The sequence below is a fragment of the Callithrix jacchus genome, chromosome 8 (genome assembly GCF_049354715.1).
Source record: "Callithrix jacchus isolate 240 chromosome 8, calJac240_pri, whole genome shotgun sequence".
Lineage (NCBI taxonomy): Eukaryota > Metazoa > Chordata > Mammalia > Primates > Cebidae > Callithrix > Callithrix jacchus.
The window spans coordinates 138922752-138941167 of record NC_133509.1 but is presented as its reverse complement, the minus strand read 5'-3'; the positions used below and the strand labels follow the sequence as shown (position 1 = coordinate 138941167).

Here is an 18416-nt window from a genome sequence, read left to right as displayed (position 1 = left end):
TGAGGATGGGGCCCAGCACAGCCCCCATGCCCACCCTCAAAGCTGCAGTGAGACCCCGCCAGCTGGCAGGACGGCCCCACTGCCCAGTCTGGCAGACGAGGGCTTAGTGTGGTCAGTGGATGGATGAGAGGCCTTCCTGCCTGCAGGGGTCCAGAGCTCCCGGGTCAGGCATGGCTGGGGCAGGGCCCCTGGTGGGGGAGGCTTGCCAGCTCCACCAGTGCCTGCAGCACCTGCAGGTCACCAGCTTGGGCGGCAGCACAGGCCAGGCTGGGTATCAGGGTGCTCTGCAGGGCATCTGCCTCCTGGGTGGGGAAGGCTCCCCTCTGGCGTCCGGTGGAACTGGCGGTCCCTGGTGCTGTGTGACCCCTGCCAGCCAACACACAGGGGGCCAAGGAACCCAGGGTGTGGGTGAGAAGGAACCTGAGCTGCCATATCAGAAGGCCTGCCCCACCCCACCCAGGCCTACCTAGGACCCCTGTCTCGGAAGCCAAGGCCAGGCCATGAGGCTACCATCTGGCCCTGTCCTCACAGGTATGTGGCCAGAACCTGCCACTCACTCTCCAAGACTCTCCCACCTGTCCCCACTGCTGTTGGAACAGAATTGTAAGTTACCTGCGTGAGGGGAGCGTGAGAAGGAAAGCCAGGCCCCTCCCCTGGAAGAAAGGCCCTGCTCCGACAGCTGCACCTTCCCAGAAGAGCCACCTGCCCCCAGCACCTGGCATCCAGGAGCTCCCCAAGATGCCAGAAGGCTGGGGTCCTGGCAGAGGCCCCACGGGTGCCACCATGCCCAGGTGACCAGGCTGCCGCCTCTGGCCTGCCTCCATAGAGCATTCAGGCCCCATGCAGCCGCCCTAGCAACACCACACATGCCAGCCCCTTCCATCTGCCCATCACCCACCCCAGCAGTTTCAGCAAATGGCTCACAAGACAGGTCCATCTCTGCATGGAGGAAACTGAGGCACGGAGGCCTGGGGCAGGGCCCCAGGCAGTGGGGAGCAAGGCTGTCTGGCCCGCTGGGCCCCATGTCAGGCCTGGATGCTTGACCCAGTAGCCAAGGGGGCATTTGTAGGGTACACAGAGGCCCCATCTCCCTCAGACCCCAGGCCTTGAAAACACCCCTTCCTAGGACTAGGTACCCCAGTTGTGCAGAGGACATGCTCAAACGCCGGTCCTCATCTCCAGGTTCAGGTGGGGGCCTGGAACCTCTGATGCTCAGAGCCTGAGAGAGCCCAGAGCAAGCACTCCCCACCCCCAACACCCGCCCATCTTCCGGACAGCAGCTCCCAGGCAGCCCCACACTAAGGCAGTGCTGACAGTCAGAAGGCAGTGGCCTGCCAAGCCCTGGCCCCCGGGGCCCCTGCTGCATGCCCACCGCCTGGTCCTTCCTGCATGCCACCCCATGGACCCTGCAACCCCTCCTCCTGGGCCCCAGAATCCAGGTGTGCCTGGCTGTTTGGGCTGGAATGATGGCTACAGGGGTTCATGGCTGCCTGGTGCATCCCGGGGGGCCAAGAGGGCATTCAGCCCCCAGCTGCCACTCAGGCCCACATACCACACCATTACCTGGCCACCTCTCAGACTGAGGAGCCAGGAGACCCCACAACCCAGCGTGGTGCCCTGCAGTGAGGGCCAGGCCAGGACCTGGGGAAGAGAACAGACGTGAAGTTTCTCTGTGAGGGCCGAATGAGCAGCCCAGAATATCCTGGAGGGTCAGGCTCCCAGGGCACAGGTGGGGGTGCCCTTGGCCTGAGCCTCGGCCATGTGTGCTCCATCCCTCGGGTCCCCTTGCAGCGCCAGACCCGCTCCCCAGCCCTACCAGCTCAGGGGCTCCAGGGGCCCCAAAGGCCTCTGCCCAGCCCCAGGGGTTGGCAACCCAAGGGTCTGGGACCAGCTGGGGCTGAGCCCTACCCTCCAGGAAGAGTGGAGGCAGGGGAGGGTTTCCTGGTGACAGTTTGGAGAGCCTCAGGTCTCAGCACAGGCTGAGAAGGTGCCAGGACAGGTGGAGCCTGGGCTGGGGGTTGAGTGAGGGCTGGGGGGCACCTGGGCCCAGACAGGGCCACATTCCTCCCTTCCCAAACAGGGCACACCCTAGGCTGGCCCGTCTCTTCCTACGTCATCCCAGGCATGCCCCTGGGAGCCGGCTGACACACGTGTGCACACTGAGAGGACCCCACAGCCCCAGGATGCCCTCACCTCCTCCCTGTCATCCAGGCTTAGCCCAGGCTGGCCCAGCACATACAACAGCTTGGCCAGGGCAGCCTCTGACGTCATGTTGAAGGCTGAGACGACGCCAGCTCCCACCATGGCCTGCAAGGAGGAGGCGTGTGGGCAGGAAGGGCACTCACCCCCACCTACAGCCTGTGACGGGTGGGTCAGAGCCTGTCCTGCCATCCCCTTCCCCGCTAGGCCCAGCTCTCCCGGTCCTACCATGCCTGAGGCATAGTCCAAGGTCACAGTCCCCTGGAGGCAGTGGGTACAATTGACAATGACCAGGCCGTGCCCAGTCGCCACCCTCAGCTCCTGCAGCAGGTCGGGCTTGCTGGGTCTGTTCCCTGAGCCGAAGGTCTCCATGACCACGCCCTTCATGGGAGGCTGCAGGAACACCCGGACCTGTGGGGCAGTGGGGGCTGGATGGTGAGGGCCTCTGCCCTGGGGACCACCGAGGCCTGCCCTGTGCCCTCCCAAGGAGAGGGACCCCAAGTCAGAAGCAGCTGGTGCCCACTCTGCTCCCAGGATAGTGGGGCTCTCAGCAGGCAGGCATGGCTGCTGCCATCTAGAGGGGCTGCTCCCCCCACATTCTCCCAAAGAGCTGCCCTATCTGTGGGGACCAAGGCTTTATGTGGCGGAACACGGTGGAAACATTTCAGAGGGGTTGGAGAGGAGCTGAGAAGGCCATCAGAGGCCCCAGCGCTAACCCCCACCCCCACCCAGCACAGCAGGGGGGCTGAGCCAGCTGGAAACTGGGGGAGGAGCTGCCACCAGGCCCATGTGGAGTGCCCGTTCATCCCAGTGGCACACTAGCCCTGCCGGCTCCCTGAAGGCTGGAAAGCACCGAGCACAGGAAACGGGGGACAAGGACAGGGTACAAGGGACGGGGGACAAGGGATGGGACGGGGATGAGGGACAGGGGACAGGGCCTTGGGCCAGTGGGCCACACTACGGACATCTCGGGTCCATGTGGGGTCTGCACTGGCTGGTGAGGGCCCCAGGGAGCCTGGGAGCTGTGGGAGTTGCAGAGGGCTGGGGCTCAGGGTCACAGGGCAGGAGGGCCAGGGCAGCCCCTACCAGGGCAGTGGGGATCCCGGGTTAGAGGCGCAGCAGCCCCACGTCCTGCTCCATGCTGCCATGTACCACCAGCTCGGCCTTCCTGCTAACCCTCCGCACCAGCTCCCTGTTGACTGGGGACAAGGGAGGGCCTGTGTGGCACCTACAGGTCTCCCACCAGCCAAGCGGGAGACCCTCTGCACAGCTGCCTCCTCCCTTGCTTTCAGAGCCCTGAGAGCCTTGGAACCTCAGCGCCATCCCCCCCGCCCCGCCACCTCTCCCACAGGCAAATCCCCCCCCGGCCTTGGCGCACTCCACACTGTGCCCGGCTCCACAGCGTGCACGGGACCAAGGAGGGGGCACTTGCTGGCCAGCGAGAGACCCATGGCCGAGCAATGGGTGAGGCAACCTCAAGGGTGATGGTCCAGGGAAACTGCTGGCCAGGCAAGGGGGCAGGAGGGTCCCACAGAGCTGGAGGTCTAGCTGCATCTTGCAGGCTGCATGGGGCTTCAGGTGGCCGCTGCAGAGGCAGGTGGGCAGGCGGGCCCAGCTGGGGAGCCACCGGCACTCACTGCACTGCGTTACACAAGTGGGGCAGCATAATCAGGCCAGCCAGCCTCCTCCACCCCTCGCCAGGCCCTACTGTGCCCACTGCCCACCCAGTCAGTGGATGAATGAGTAGATGAGTGAGTGGATGAATGAATGAGTGGATGAATGAGTGGAAGACTGAGTGGATGAATGAGTGGATGAATGAGTGAATGAGTGAGTGGATGAGTGAGTGGATGGATGAATGAGTGGATGAATGAGTGGATGAGTAGATGAGTGGATGAGTGGATGAATGAATGAGTGAATGAGTAGATAAGTGGGTAGATGAATGAGTGGATGAGTATATGAGTGTATGAGTGGATGAATGAATGAGTGGATGAGTGAGGATGAATGAGTGGATGAGTGGATGAATGAGTGAGTGGATGAGTGGATGAGTGTTTGAATGAATGAGTGGATTAATGAGTGAATGAGTAGATGAATGAATGAGTGGATGAATGAGTAGATGAGTGGATGAGTGAGCATATGAGTGGATGAGTGAGTGGATGAGTAAATGAGTGGATGAGTGAATGAGTGAGTGGATGAGTGAGTGGATGAATGAGTGGATGAGTGAGTGGATGAGTAGAATGAGTGAGTGGATGAGTGGATGAATGAATGACTGAGTGAGTGGATAAGTGAGTGGATGAATGAGTGGATAAGTGAGTGAATGACTAAGTGGATGAAGGAGTAGATGAGTGGATGAGTGAGTAGATGAATGAGTGGATGAGTGAGTGGATGAATTAGTGAATGAGTGAGTGGTTGAATGAGTGGATGAGTGAGTGGATGGATGAGTGGATGTGTGGATGAGTGAGTGGATGAGTGAGTGGATGAGTGGATGAGTGAGTGGATGAGTGAGTGGATGAGTGGATGAGTGAGTGAATGAATGAATGAGTGGATGAGTGAGTGGATGAGTAGATGAGTGAGTGGATGAGTGAGTGGATGAATGAGTGGATGAGTGAGTGGATGAGTGAGTGGATGAGTGGATGAGTGAGTGGATGAGTGGATCAGTGGATGGATGAGTGGATGAGTGAGTGAATGAATGAATGAGTGGATGAGTGAGTGGATGAGTGGATGAGTGAGTGGATAAATGAGTGGATGAATGGTCTTTCGGACCCCTCACCTCTGGGGAGAGAAGGCTTCCATCTGATTCACCCCAAAATCCTAATATGCACCCACGGCCTCCTCCCCATGCCCAGGGCAGGTGTTGGTGGTGCAGGGCCCAAGGAAAGGGGAGAGGGGTGGATATATGGGGCCAGTGCCCCTCAAACCCAGTGACGCAGAGAGCTCCCAGAGGGCCCACCTGTCCTGGAGCTGAAGGCCGCCACTCTGGCAGCACTCAACCCCCAGGGCTCTCCCGACCCTCCCACTCCACTGTGGGTTGGGGTGGGGGGCTGATGCCACAAGCCCAGCCCCCAACCTCTCAGAGGCCAGTGCGGAAGACGGGGTCCGTTCCCTCAGCCCCTATGCACACACAGAAACCTCCCTCTGAGCAGGGCCGGACACCAGGACTCCCACCACACTGTGGGGCATCAGAGCCTGCCCAGGGCAGTCAGCATCCTGGAGGCCCGAGAGCCCAGCCAGAGAAACCTAGGCCTGGGGTGGGGAAGGGCTGGGCACCTGGAGAGCCTGGCACAGGAACCTGGGCAGTGGGACCCCCGCACAGGGCTCTTCCCCTGCCCACAGGTGGATGTCCACCCACGTGTCCCTGGCCGCTTCTGCCAGAGCAGCTTGCACGTAATAAAAGGATTTTTCTGGTGGAGTTGAAGCGGGAGATGTGGGGTGCTGGGGATGGGGAGGAGCAGGGACCCGGCCGTGAGCCTCCCAACCCCACCAGAGGCCATGGCATCAGCCATAGACCCACACGAAAGCAACAAGACGTCCTTTAACCAAGGGTGCGGGTGCGCGTCTCAGCTGGACAAGCAGATAAGGCATCTGAAGTGGGGAAGAGGCACTGCTGCCATCAGCAAAGCGCTGTGGCTGCAGAGGGGGCTACATGGGGACAAAGAGGGCCATGCCCGCCCTGCACTCACCCTCACCTCCTGCGAACCTGTGGAGGCCACCCCTGCAGCTCCGGTCCTTGCCACTCAGGCCTCCTGGAGGTCAAGGGAATGACTGCCCCATACCCAGGGGCAGAGAGGAGGGCTGGTGGCCCTATGGCCAGGCAAGGCCTGCTGGCTTGGCCCCTGTGCCCCCAGGAGGGGCATGGCCCTGTTTCATAGGGAACTTAGCGCAAGAGCCAAAGGGTGTAGTCTGGGGCCTCAAAGCTGGATGTGGCACAGCTGGGGCAGCTGGGATGTGTCTGGAGGGAGGTGGCTTCTCCCAGTGCACAAGGGGGGCTCTGGGGCTCTGCACTGGGGTGACCACGGCTGGTGACAGGCCTGGCCTGACCCCACAGCAACACTCCCTTCTCCACTCTCCTCTGCTCCAAGGGCCCCAGCAGAGTGGGCCAGGGCCAGGGTTCAGCACAGTAGGATAAGAGTACAGAATGTGGCCGGGGGTGATACTGTGGTCTCCTCAGACACAGGGAAAGGACAGGGCCAGCAGGGCTTCCGAAAGCCTCCCACGCGTTCCCTCCACCCCGTGGCACCAAGCAGACTGTGACCAGGAGCCCCAAGCCCGCCCGTGACTCCGGGACCAGCCCAGCCCTCGCTTCCCAGACAATAGGTAAAAAGCCCAGGACAAGCCTTTGACAGGGTGCTGGCAGCCAGCACCCCGGCCCAGCTGGCTCAGGGAGGGTGGGGGTGCATATTGCCAAGCCATGCCTCTCCCCAAGGGCCTCGGCAGCTACGCCCTGGGCAAGGCCTGGGCTTTCTCAACACCAGGTGCCAGAACCAGCCCGGCAGCCTGGCATCAGGTTCCCACACCCACCTGCACGTGGGAAACACTCTCGGAGGTGGGGGCTGGGGCCGAGGCAGCCTCCCGTCCAGCCCAGCCTTCATGCTGTGCCCAGGAGATGCTCTGCCACCCTGGGCCTGAGGCCAGTGTGACTTGAGCCTCGCAGCCTGCCCAGGCTTGGCACCGGTGTTGGTGGAGTCCCTGGAATCCAGAGCATGGGCCTCGGTGCCCTATGGGTGGGGTCCACCCACCAGCAGAAACTCCACTCTGAGCCCCAGATAAGGTGTGAGTCAGGCGCCATGGGGGAGCCGGGACCACAGCGCAGCCGCCCACACCTCCAGCTGCTCCTTCTCCCTGGGCTGGAGGGGTCACACACCTTCATCCAGCATGAGCAAGTAAGCAAGTACCCCACCGGCACCAGCTCACAAGCCACCTCCCCCAAGAAGCCTGTGGGCTGCCCTGGCCCTCAGTGAACAAGTGGGCAGCCCAGGCCCCTGAGACCCGGCGCTGTAACGCGTCAGACACGCTGATGTGTACAGCCTCACACTCCCCAGAAGGTGCTGGAGCCAGCAGCAGGAACAAGGCACCGGGTGAGAGCCAGGACGGGAGTCAGCCCGCAGGCCTGAGTCTGTGCCTCCCTGTGGGAGCCTGCCTCTCTCTGCCTCAGTTTCTTGCCTGCAGGGCCAGGCATTTTCCTCTGTCCTGCCCTGCTGAGGAGCCCTGGGGCAACACGCAAGTCTGCCACGGAGCCAGATCTCAGACGCACAGCTTGTCTTGAAAACCAAAGACGCTGGGTGCTTGTCCACAGGCCCGGGCAGAACCAAGCAGGGCAAGTTCCAGCCAGGCACGGTGCCCTTTAATTCTGCCGAGTCGCAGCCACCAGCTCCCTGCAGCAGCCCTTCCCTGGCACCGGCCCTGCTCTCTCCGGGCTTGCTTGTGACATCAGCACCGACGGTGGCCAGAGGTGGCAGGTTTGGGGAGCAGAAGGCCGCAAACCTCCAAGCGTCCACCTTGGTCGTCCAGTTGCCCCGAAACAGCTGATTCTGGAAGAAGAGGCACACCTAGAGGGCGGGAGCCACAGTGCTCAGAGAGATGATCAGCCTGTCCCCAACCCCCTGCCCTCCAGCTTCCTCCCTGCCATCAACGGGGTGCTCAGACCCAGGGGAGGCGGGACTGTAACCCTACCCACCGTAGGCAGAAACCCTCCTGGGAGCAGGTACTGCCCACCTCAGGCCCTTCCCTGCCCTGCCACCTAGCCCCAGGCCAACTGGAGCCTGCAGGGGCCTGGGGTGTACAGTGGCTGGGCAGCAGAAGGGGCACCATCCTTCCCTCCCTTCCCGCCTGCCACTGCCCCCACCCCTGTTCCTTAGGGAGCCCTAGGACCTCGTCCCAAAGGTGCAGCGGGCACAGCTAATCTGGAGGCCACCGCCCATGGCGAATGGGAGCCCCCCAGACACCCGCTCGGCGTCGGCTCTAGGAAAGCCCCCGCCCCAGGGTGGGGAGATCTCTGTACACATCTTCCTGGGACACCACATGGAACAGGGAAAGGCATGCAAGGCGGAAATGGCGCCCTTCAAAGCCATGCTGGCTGCCTATTTTTATGGAAACTTACATACATATCTCTTACATAAATATCCCTAATATCAGACCTAGAAGACAGTGCACCCAGCTATCAGCAGTGGCGTCTGGGGAGGGGCTGGGGGACTTTGTTTCCCAGCTGTTCTCCGGAACCCGCCCCTGCCCCGCCTCCACATGCACCGGGGGTGGGGGTGGGGGGTGGGGGGGGTGCTTCTGGAATCACATACTGGCCGGCCATGAGCAGTGCACCCAGCAGGTTCTCACGGCCGTCGCTCCACAGGGCGTGGATGGGCACCTGGGGGAGAGGCCGGGGAGGAAGCCCAGGATGCCGGCTCTTCTCTCCAGGAAGACCCCCAGGCCCAGCCCAGGAGCCCCGGGCAGGGTGTCGGGGAGAGAAGGACAGGCAGGCTTGGGCTGCTGTGCACAGCCTGGGGACGGGAGTACTGGGGACGGGGTGCTCAGAGCAGCTGGACAGGAAGCCTGTCTCCAAGGCCGCCAGCCACAGCTGTCCCTGAGGATGATGCCAGCCTGCACCCAGCTCCCTCTGCAGGTCCAAGTGCCCAGTGCTGTCGGCAAGGGCAGGCAGGTCCCCACACTGGAGAACGCATCACAGGCCTCCCGCCCCAGCTGCTCAGCCCTCAGGACAGACCCCTCACTATCCCAGCAGAACTGTGGGCTGAGTGGAGGGTGATAGGGTGAGGGGTGGGTGGGCTGGGATGGGGAGGAACTGCCAGGGATGCCATGCACAGTGCCCCTCCCACAGCTGCCTGTGTCTGGCATGGGCAACCATGCCCTGTGGCTGACTGAGCAGCGCATCCCAGGAGGGCACAGGTGGGCAGGACTGCCTTGGAGGGGGGAGTGTGTCTCTGCATGAGTCCTCAGGGGGAGGTGGCCGGGTAGTGGTCAGTGCAGGGCCTCTGGAGGGAAAGAGCCCTGGCCAGGGGCAGCAGCCCTGGGTCCTGGGTCCTCCCTGGCTCAGCCCTCACATGGTTCGTGGCTGTGGGTGAGTCCCTGGCCTATGAGCCTCAGTTTCCCCAACACAGGCCAACATCAGGGTTAGGAAAACACGCGTGTCAATGTTCCGGGGGCCAGTTGCCCTTGGTCCCCATGGAAAGGCCCAGGGGACATTCTGCTCTCCCGGGAGCTAGGGAAGGTCTGGAAAGAGGAGAAGCATCCTGAGCCCTGTCCCTCCTTCTTGGGCTCCAGGGCAGGAGGCACTGCTCTGACGCTAACAGGTGTGTGCAGCCGGCCCCAGGAGACCCTGGAGGGAAGAGGGAGACAGTGCTGGGCAAGCAGAAAGGGGTGACTGAGCCGCCTCCCCGGATGCACCTGGCCAACCTCCTAGGAGGGCCTCCATGGAGCTTTCTGGAGCTGCCACCAAGCTCAAAGGGACATGGGTACCAGTTCCCCAGATGAGATCTTGGCCTCAGCTGTGGGAAAGGATCCCACAGGCAGCAGAGACCCCAGTCAGCCCCCAGCAGACCTCCCTGCCACCTCCCCCCAAATCCAGTTTACAGAACACGCCACTGGCCATGGCTTGTGGGATTTGTGCAGGGTGAGGGTGAGGGAGGCAGGGAAATCGTGTGCCAGGGGCCCCAGGATGGCATCACCTGGAACCACAGCAGGCGGAGAAAAGAGAGGGACCAAGGCAGGGTGACCAAAGAGGGCAAAGAGAGGGGCCAAGTCTGCTCTGTGTTTGCCTACCCTGCTGCACGGACGTCTAGGTGGGCAGCAGCTTCAAGGAAGCATCGGGAGGAGAGGAGGGGAGGCCTGGTGCCCCCAGGGCGGAGGTGGGCCTGGCTCTGGGTGCCCTGGGGCCTCACAGCTCACAGGGCGGGTGGCGCTGGCACTCAGGTGGCAGTCGAGACATCAGGGTCAGGAAAACACACGTGTGAATGTTCAGCACCGGCCCTGCAGCAGCCACCTCAGGAGCTGCTGGGCTGAGCAGGAAGCTCAGTGTCCCACAGCGCCAACCTGCCCTGTGGCCTCAGGAAGCCCTGATTCCTAGGAGCCCTGGGCCCCTGGAGTTACCTGGGCCCCGGTGAGGACAATGGTCTTCTGCAGATTCTCCAGCATGAAAGACAGCACTGAGGCGGCAAAGGCCATGGTGTCCGTGCCGTGGATGATCACAAAGCCGTGGTACTGCTCAGTGCCTCTGCAGGAGGGTGAGCTCAGCAGGCCCGCCCCTCAGGGAGCAGGTGTGGGGAGGTTGCAGCAGCGGGAGAGGGCCCAGAGGCGGAGGGGGGACTGCAGGAGGCGCCCATGGCACCCCGGCCCGGAAGGCCCTCTCTGGAAGGTGCACCCCTGGTGTGGGGTCCTGGGGCCCCCACCACGCTCTCCCTGCCCCTGAGGCTTCTGTGCCACTCAGGTGCGTCCACCACGTTGGAGCTCCCCTCAGAGCACAGAAGAATGGGTCCCTCCGAGGGGCCTCTGCGCATTCCCCAAGGGTGTGAGCACCTCTCGATGGCAGCAGGGGGCTGTGGAGGCACATGAGCCTCGCAGCCCAGAGCACAGGTCAGGCAAGGACACAACGGTAGGACCAGGGACCCCTGCAGGGTCAAGTCACCGCCATGGTCAGGGCCAGCAGGTCATCCAGCAGGTTGCCTGAGCAGGTGGGCAAGACCCTGAAGAGCAGCAGTGAGGCTGGCCACGCAGGGACGTGCTCCGGCACCACCCCCTGGAGGGTGGCTAGCCCTGGAAGTGGCTGCCAGGGCACCGTTCCAAGAGCCCAGAGCCGCGTACCAAGCCTGGGCCTCCTGCTGGGCCATTAAAACACCAAGCATTGTAGGCCTGGGAACTGCAGGGCTGAGGTGGAGAAGGGGAAGGGCACCCTCTGCTGGCCACTCATGGAAAGCGCAGGCTGGGCCACCTGCGCTGAGGCCTTTGTGAGGCTGGGCAGGGCACCCTCGGTGGGCCTCAAATGCACCCAGGCCTGGCCTGTGGGGGCTGCCTGCCACAAATGGAGCAGCCTGTCCTGGGTGGTGCTGTCCCCCACCCTGCTGCTGGGCAGGGGGAGCCCAGATGTTCCCACTCAGGGGAGCAGGGGGGTTGTAAGGGAAGCAGGTGAGAATTGGGACTGGAGGGGCAGGAGGCTCCCACCCAGTGGAGGCAGCTCAGGTAAAACGGCAGCGTCCTATGATGGCAGAGAATGGAGAAGGATGGAGGGGAGCAGTTCTGCCTGCAGGATGCAGGCACAGGTCGCTGTAAACCACAAGACTGCCAGAGATCCCACCTGGGAAGGGGACAGAGGGCAGTGAGCAGGTCACCAGCCAGGTACAAGGAGCTTGTCTGCCCTCGAGGTATCATCGCACGCCATACCCCAGGTACTAACAGGGACAGGCTAAGACAGCTGTTCCCATTGTGTCCTTGCCTGGAAGTCGCCCTATAGGCTCATCCACAGCTTGCATGGGGGAGAGGACCTCAGAGCCTTGCCCCCAGCTCTGACACGTGGACCCTGCCCTTTCCTGAAGCCGCCATTTCCAGATGCTCCCAGATCCTAGGCTGGGCACGCTGACTCCACCCTGGACCCTGCAGCTCCTCACCTGTCCCAGAGTGTTTCTGCAGGCCACTGCCCATCCACCAGCCCCGCCCATACCCGCAGCCCCACCCACACCCCACAGCCCCACCCACACCCCATAGTCCCGCCCACACTCCACAGCCCCGCCCACACCCACAGCCCCACCCACACTCCACAGCCCCACCCACACCCTAGTCCCGCCCACACTCCACAGCCCCGCCCACACTCCACAGCCCCACCCACACCCCATAGTCCTGCCCACACTCCACAGCCCCGCCCACACTCCACAGCCCCACCCACTCCCCACAGCCCCACCCACTCCCCACAGCCCCACACACACCCCATAGTCCCGCCCACACTCCACAGCCCCCTCCCACACCCACAGCCCCACCCACTCCCCACAGCCCCACCCACTCCCCACAGCCCCACACACACCCCATAGTCCCGCCCACACTCCACAGCCCCCTCCCACACCCACAGCCCCACCCACTCCCCACAGCCCCACCCACTCCACTGCCCCACCCACAACACAACCCCACCCACTCCCCACAGCCCCATGCACACTCCACAGCCTCACCCACTCCCCACAGCCCCACCCACTCCCCACAGCCCCACCCACTCCCCACAGCCCCACCCACACCCCATAGTCCCGCCCACACTCCACAGCCCCACCCACACCCACAGCCCCACCCACTCCCCACAGCCCCACCCACTCCCCACAGCCCCACCCACACCCCATAGTCCCGCCCACACTCCACAGCCCCACCCACACCCACAGCCCCACCCACTCCCCACAGCCCCACCCAGCACTCCCCAGCCCCACTACCTCCGATGGTCTGGGCAACACGAACCCACTCAGCGATGGTCATGTCACTGGAGTCGAAGAGGGGCTGGCACTCCAGCACGGTGTAGAGGATCCTCTGGTTGGGGCTGGCCGGGCTGCGGGACGGGAGCAGTAGGAGGAAAAGCAGGCTCCTACAGCTCCTTCTGGCTGAGCTGGGGCCCCTACACCAAGGGCTCTGCACACAACAAGTTCTCAGCATCGCAGCTACAGGGCCCAGCCCCCCTCCCACCTGGAGCCCCCCACAGGGGCAAGGACTCCGGCCAGGATAGGGCGCTCCCTGCACTCCTCTTTCGACACTAGCTCGGAGAGGCAGCTGGGACCAGCCCCCGCCCAGGCAGAAGAGGATGCTTGGAGGAAGCTGGCCTGCGTTGGCTTCCTGGGTCAGCCACCACGAGGGCGACTGCCAGTTCTCCCCAGCTGTGTGTGGATCAGTTCAGGGAGCTAGGCCCAGAGCTGAGAGATGGAGGGACCTCCCTGCTGAGGGCCAGGCCGCCTGGGACAGCCGGCTCCTGAGATACAGGGTCCCTAGAAGGGCACCACCATCACACTCACCGAACCAGCCTGGCTGGGGGTGTGGAAGGAGGGTGAGCAGGGAAGGCAGGACCAGGCACAGGGGCACCCGCAGGCCCTGCCCTCCTCCCAGAGCTCTGCGAGGTGCAGGCACTGGTGGAAGGCGGCTGCTGGGCAGTCCTAACGCCCCCTAACCTGCAGGGATGTCGGCGATGGGGTGAGCAAATGGCTCATGTGGGCCTGGCCAGCGGTGCCCAGCCTCAGGATCGGCTCCCCCCAGAAGCCATGCCCTGCCTGGGCCTGGGAGGAACCCACACCCACGGCAGCACCAGGGTGTCCTCAGGGAGGCTGAGGGCTCAGGCATGCTCCTCATCATGGAACATGGGCAGCATCCTCAGGGTGGCAGCCAGGCCCGTCCCAGGCATGAGCATTGCAAGCAGAGTCCAGGTAGAGAGTGGGGTCAGGGGCCGGCAGCCATGGCCTCCTCCTCACTGAGGGGCGGGACTAGAGCTGGTGGAATGGGGCTCCAGCCTCATGAAAGTCAGACTGGGAGGAAGGGCTACACCTGCCCTGGGACCCCAGAGTGGGGGCCGCTGACCCCCGTTTAGAAGCCAACGCTTCCTGCCTTGGAGCCCTTGGTGATTCCTCATTTCGCACCCAGACAGCCCCAGGAGCTCTGCCCAGGTCTCCAGCGGCTCCACCCAGGCCCTGCCCCTGCCCCCACCTCTTCTCCAAATGCTCAGTCCACATTCCCCATGAAGACCCCCGGGCTCAGCCTTGGCCTCACTGCAGATGTCCTGCGGGATCAGCCTGGAAGTCCTGCCTCATCCCCACTTCTCACACAGTAGGTGCCTCAAGGCCCAGATTAGGGCACCACCACCAGGAAGCCCTCCCAGATGCCCGGGCCGTAGTGCTGTTCCCACATGCTCCCTCACTGGCCTTCAAGCTCCCAGAGGGCACAGGCTGTGTGTGACTCCCCTGGGTCCAGCCCAGGTCCCCTCCCCCAGCTCCCAGACCTGGAGGGGCTATCGTACAGCAAGTGCAGACAGGTTGGCCCCACCCCCAGCAGCTCTGCCACCTTCCCGCAGCCTCTGTGTCTCAGTTCTGTCCTCTAAATGGACACCTGGCCACAGCTGCTCAGTAGGAAGCCCTGACCCCTCAGCCACCCCTCCTGGCCCTCCCTTCCCTCCCCCAGCAGTAACGCCCCACCGTGTCCTGCAGCCCCAGCCAGGGTCACCTGCTTTTCCCCCTCGCCTTCTGCAACCATACCCATCTCCTGTCACTGGTTCACAAATTAACCCCAAAATTGGGTGTTAAAGTGGCCCCTCTAATATCCCTCCAGCTGTGCCCCTCCCCGCTGTCCCCCTCCAACCCTGGGTTCAGATGGGTCTCCACATCTCCGACTCCTAAGTCGCTGGCCCCAGAACACAGGCCTGTTGGCCCCGTGAAGGTTTATGGCACCCACGGTCTCCCCTGGCCTTGCACGAAGCCCCATGGGCCCCCGGGGACATTTCCAGAGGAGTGGACGATGCAGGTCGGCTGAGGTGCAGCTGCTGACAAAATCATCCCCCCCAGCAGGCTCAGCCAGCGGACGGGGGAGCCCGCGTGTGTCTGCCCGTCCACACTCTGAGGCGCCAAGGGTGCAGCCAGGACACGGGCTGCCAGAACATAGGCCTGGACTCACCACCTGGTGAACCCCAAGGGCCCAACCTCAGACCCCAGGCAGCCAGGGCTCAGCATCCACCCCACACCAGTGTCCAGGTGTCCCCGTCTCATGTGTGGTGGGCTGGAAAAGAACCCCAGAAGATGTCCACATCCCAGAGCCGGGCAAGGCACCTCAGGCCTGGAATCCCAGCACTTTGGGAGGCCAAGGCGGGCAGATTGCTTGAGGTCAGGAATTCAAGACCAGCCTGGCCAACATGTTGAAACCGTCTTTACGAAAAACACAAAAAGTAGCTGGGTGTAGCGGCAGGCGCCTCTAGTCCCAAGTACTCGAGAGGCTGAGACGGGAGAATCGCTTGAACCTGGCAGGCGGAGGCTGCAGTGAGCCAAGATCACACCACCACACTCCAGCCTGGGTGGCAGAGTGATACTGTCTCAAAAAAATTAAATAAATACATAAAAATAAAAAGATGTCCACGTCCCAATCCTCTGCACCTGTGGGTGTCACCTCATATGGAAGCGTCTTTGGGGATGTGATGATGGTAGGGTCTGTGAGGTGGAAGGTGGCCCTGTCCTGCAGGTTCCTGGACACCCTACATGGGTCAGCTAGCAACTGCTGGGGGTGACCTTGGAACCACACGAGGACAGGCTGCTGAGCACAAGCCAGGGGCCTGCTGGCCTCCTCCTCTGTCCAGAGCCTGGCGACCCAGTGCATGGAACACTGAGGGCTCTCAGGAAGCTGCTTCAGGCCTGAAGACTGGCACCCCACACCCCGTTTCTGGCATTGAAGTCTCTTATTCCCCACCCAGACATGGGACCTCACGGCCAGAAACACGGTACACGAGTGTGAGCGTGCCCACAGGCTGCTGCGGTGAGCACACAGGGCCTGGCACGACGGGTGTGGGGGGTTGCAGCCAGAGTCCGCCTGTCCCTGCAGCTCCAGCCCCTCAAGACCCTTGTGTTGAGCTCGATGAAACTGCAGTGGGCCACACACCAAGCCTGGAGGGGTAGTGTCAGGGGCGTCAGATGAGGCCGAGTCCACGGATCTAGTCCCCACTTGGGGGCAGCTCTGGCCAGCTCCAGCCCGCTGGGCTCCCCCACTCTCTCCTGGCCCTCTCCCACCTTTGTCCTGCAGGCCTGTGTCCTCAGAGAAGCCCCCCCGGGCCACCCCAAAACTCCACACCACCCACACACTGGGCCCTGGCAAATCCCGACCCTGGGACTAGTTCAATGCATGCCATCCCTTCGATGGCAGCCTCTGTCACTGGCTTATGAGGGCCAAGCACAGGAACTGTGTCACTCTGTCAGTGGAGTGTCACACAGGAGCGTTTGGCAAGCTGTGAATGACTGTCCCAGTCACAGGCAGACGGAGAGGGCAGAATAGGCTCCTGGAATCCGAGAGCACAGAGAGTGTACTGGCAGCTTCTGAGCAGCCACTCCAGCATGAAGGGGTGGCCGGGAGGGGCAGCTGCCAGGGAGCAGGTCGTGAGAATGGATAGGGAAAGGAGGGGCCAGGAAGTGGTTGGCAGACTGGCAAGAGATAAGAGAATGTTCTGGTCCTGCCAGGGGAGGCCCTGGGGCTCTGGCAGAGGCAGAGAGGGTCCCAGCTGCCTCAGCAGTGAGAACTGCAGTGGGCACAAGCAGGAGTGTGGGCAGAGGGGCTGTCCGGGGCAGCAGGGAGTGGGAGGAGGAGGAATTGAAAGGGCCAGTGGACCGTGGAGGGTTGCAGAGAGGTTGGAGATGGGCCGAGAGGGCCGTCCTGGCCCTGAGGAGGCAGCACCCCACATCACAGCAGCACCCACATGGGGGCCCCAGGCTTCTCCTGGGAGCACCCGGGCATTCTAGGGGCTCCAGTGCAACCATCCTCTCCCCATCCTGGTGGCCTCAGGTTCCCCAAGTTACCATCCTCCCTGTGCCCAGCCCAGGCTGGCAGCACTGTGTGGAGTCCCATGGAGCTCAGCGCCTGTCCCAGGCACTGACTCCACCCAGGCAGAACTCAGCCCAGGTGCAATTGCTGTTCTCTGATCAACCAGGTCCATGCCAGGGCAGAGGAAGCAGGCTCTGAGGCCACCTTGGGGGTGAACGTGTGTCCCTGCAGGTGCCAGGCACTATTGCCGGACCAGGACCCCAAGGGATGGGGACAGCCTGCTGGGTGCCGCTGGTGAGGGGCCCTTGAAGCCTCCTAAGCCTTCCGGGCTTGTGTGTCCAGGGCAGGGGAAGCAGGCGATGCCCCGGGGCCCTCCCGCCCCATATTCCAGGGCTCCAGGGCGCTGGCCCTGAGGGGCGCAAGGCGCTCCGGAGAGCACCGCCACTGCGAGGACCGGCCGCGACCTCCTCTCTCCAGGTGGCGGCTCCAAACGCCGGGATGGCGGTGACCCTGGAAAGGCTGGACCGAAAAAGAGGTACCCCAGCCCGTGCCCGCACCCCCACATCCATCCAGGTGCGGATCTGACTTATGTCGCCCCTGGGTGCAGGACGGCCCAGGGCTCCCGCCCGGGGCGCTGGGTCGGACTCACCACCCAGCTCGCTCCCCAAGCCGATGGTGCCGCCGGTGTAGACGGCCAGCAGCTTCCGATCGGGCCCCACTCCGACCGGGGACCGCGGGAGTGGACGGGGGTGCGGCGGGGATGCGGGGCTTGAGAAACTCAGGGACTGCGGGGAGGCGGCCCGGGGCGCGGAGGGCACCCTGGGAGGGCGGGGCCGGCGGGGCGCCCCCGGGCATGGGGCGGGGGCAGGACCGGGAGCGGGGCGGGTCCCGGGAACTGTCCAGGGTGGGAGAGAGGCGGGGCCTGGCGGGATCCGGGACGACGGGGACGCCTGCCTTCCCCGGGCTTTCTCGGTACCCGGGAAAGTCAGGTCTGCCCTCCGCAACGGCGGTTTTATAACTTTAATAACTAGCAGTTTTCACAAACCACCCAGGTAAATAATTAAAATAAATGTAGTGAAATCAATGCTCGTAAACAAACACCGCAATTTTGAATCTAAAGTTAAACAACAGATAGCTCATTATTTGGATATTTTCCCAAGAATCAAAAAGGTATTTTAATTTTTTTTTTTTTATGAGACAGAGTCCTGCTCTGTTGCCAGGCGGGGTTGCAGTGGCCCAATCTCGGCTCACGGCAACCTCTGCCTCTCAGGTTCAAGTGATTCTACTGCCTCAACCTCCCGAGTAGCTGGGATTACAGGTACCTGCCACCATGCCCAGCCAATCTTTGTATTTTTAATAGAGACGGGTTTCACCATGTTGGCCAGGATGGCCTCTGTCCGAAACAGATGCTCGGTGCTGCAAAGAAGAGTCAGCACTGAGACAAAGGATCTCTCAGCAAGGCAATTTTACCTTCTGCAGAAAGGGTGCTCCTATCAGCCATCTTCCTAGGAGAGTGCAACCAACAAAGGAAAAGCAGACACATACACCTTTTATGCATTCGGGGTCGTCCTCACTGCTGTGTCTGACCTCCCTTGGTTGGAGCCAGACTTCACAGTCTAAACTAAAACCCGAGTGGCTAATAACTTAAAACTTTTCTCAACAGGTAAGAGCAATGGAGAACAAAAAGGAAGCCTAGATAAGGAGGGGGTGCAGGCTGCGCACCGGGACATGCCCGGGAGCACGTCCGGCACAGACAT

General features: G+C 62.7%; 1 protein-coding gene across 1 annotated transcript in view; it reads right to left on the bottom strand.

The window, feature by feature from the left end:
• ASPG (asparaginase) overlaps positions 1-18416 on the bottom strand; it is a 22815-nt gene extending 4399 nt beyond the window's left edge. Inside the window, 11 exon segments of the mRNA XM_078333185.1 lie at positions 207-302; positions 1564-1668; positions 2170-2610; positions 3286-3398; positions 7616-7742; positions 8471-8554; positions 10291-10412; positions 12600-12715; positions 13452-13560; positions 17309-17655; positions 18382-18416. Of these exon segments, the coding sequence (XP_078189311.1) occupies positions 207-302; positions 1564-1668; positions 2170-2610; positions 3286-3398; positions 7616-7742; positions 8471-8554; positions 10291-10412; positions 12600-12715; positions 13452-13560; positions 17309-17655; positions 18382-18416 (1695 nt within the window).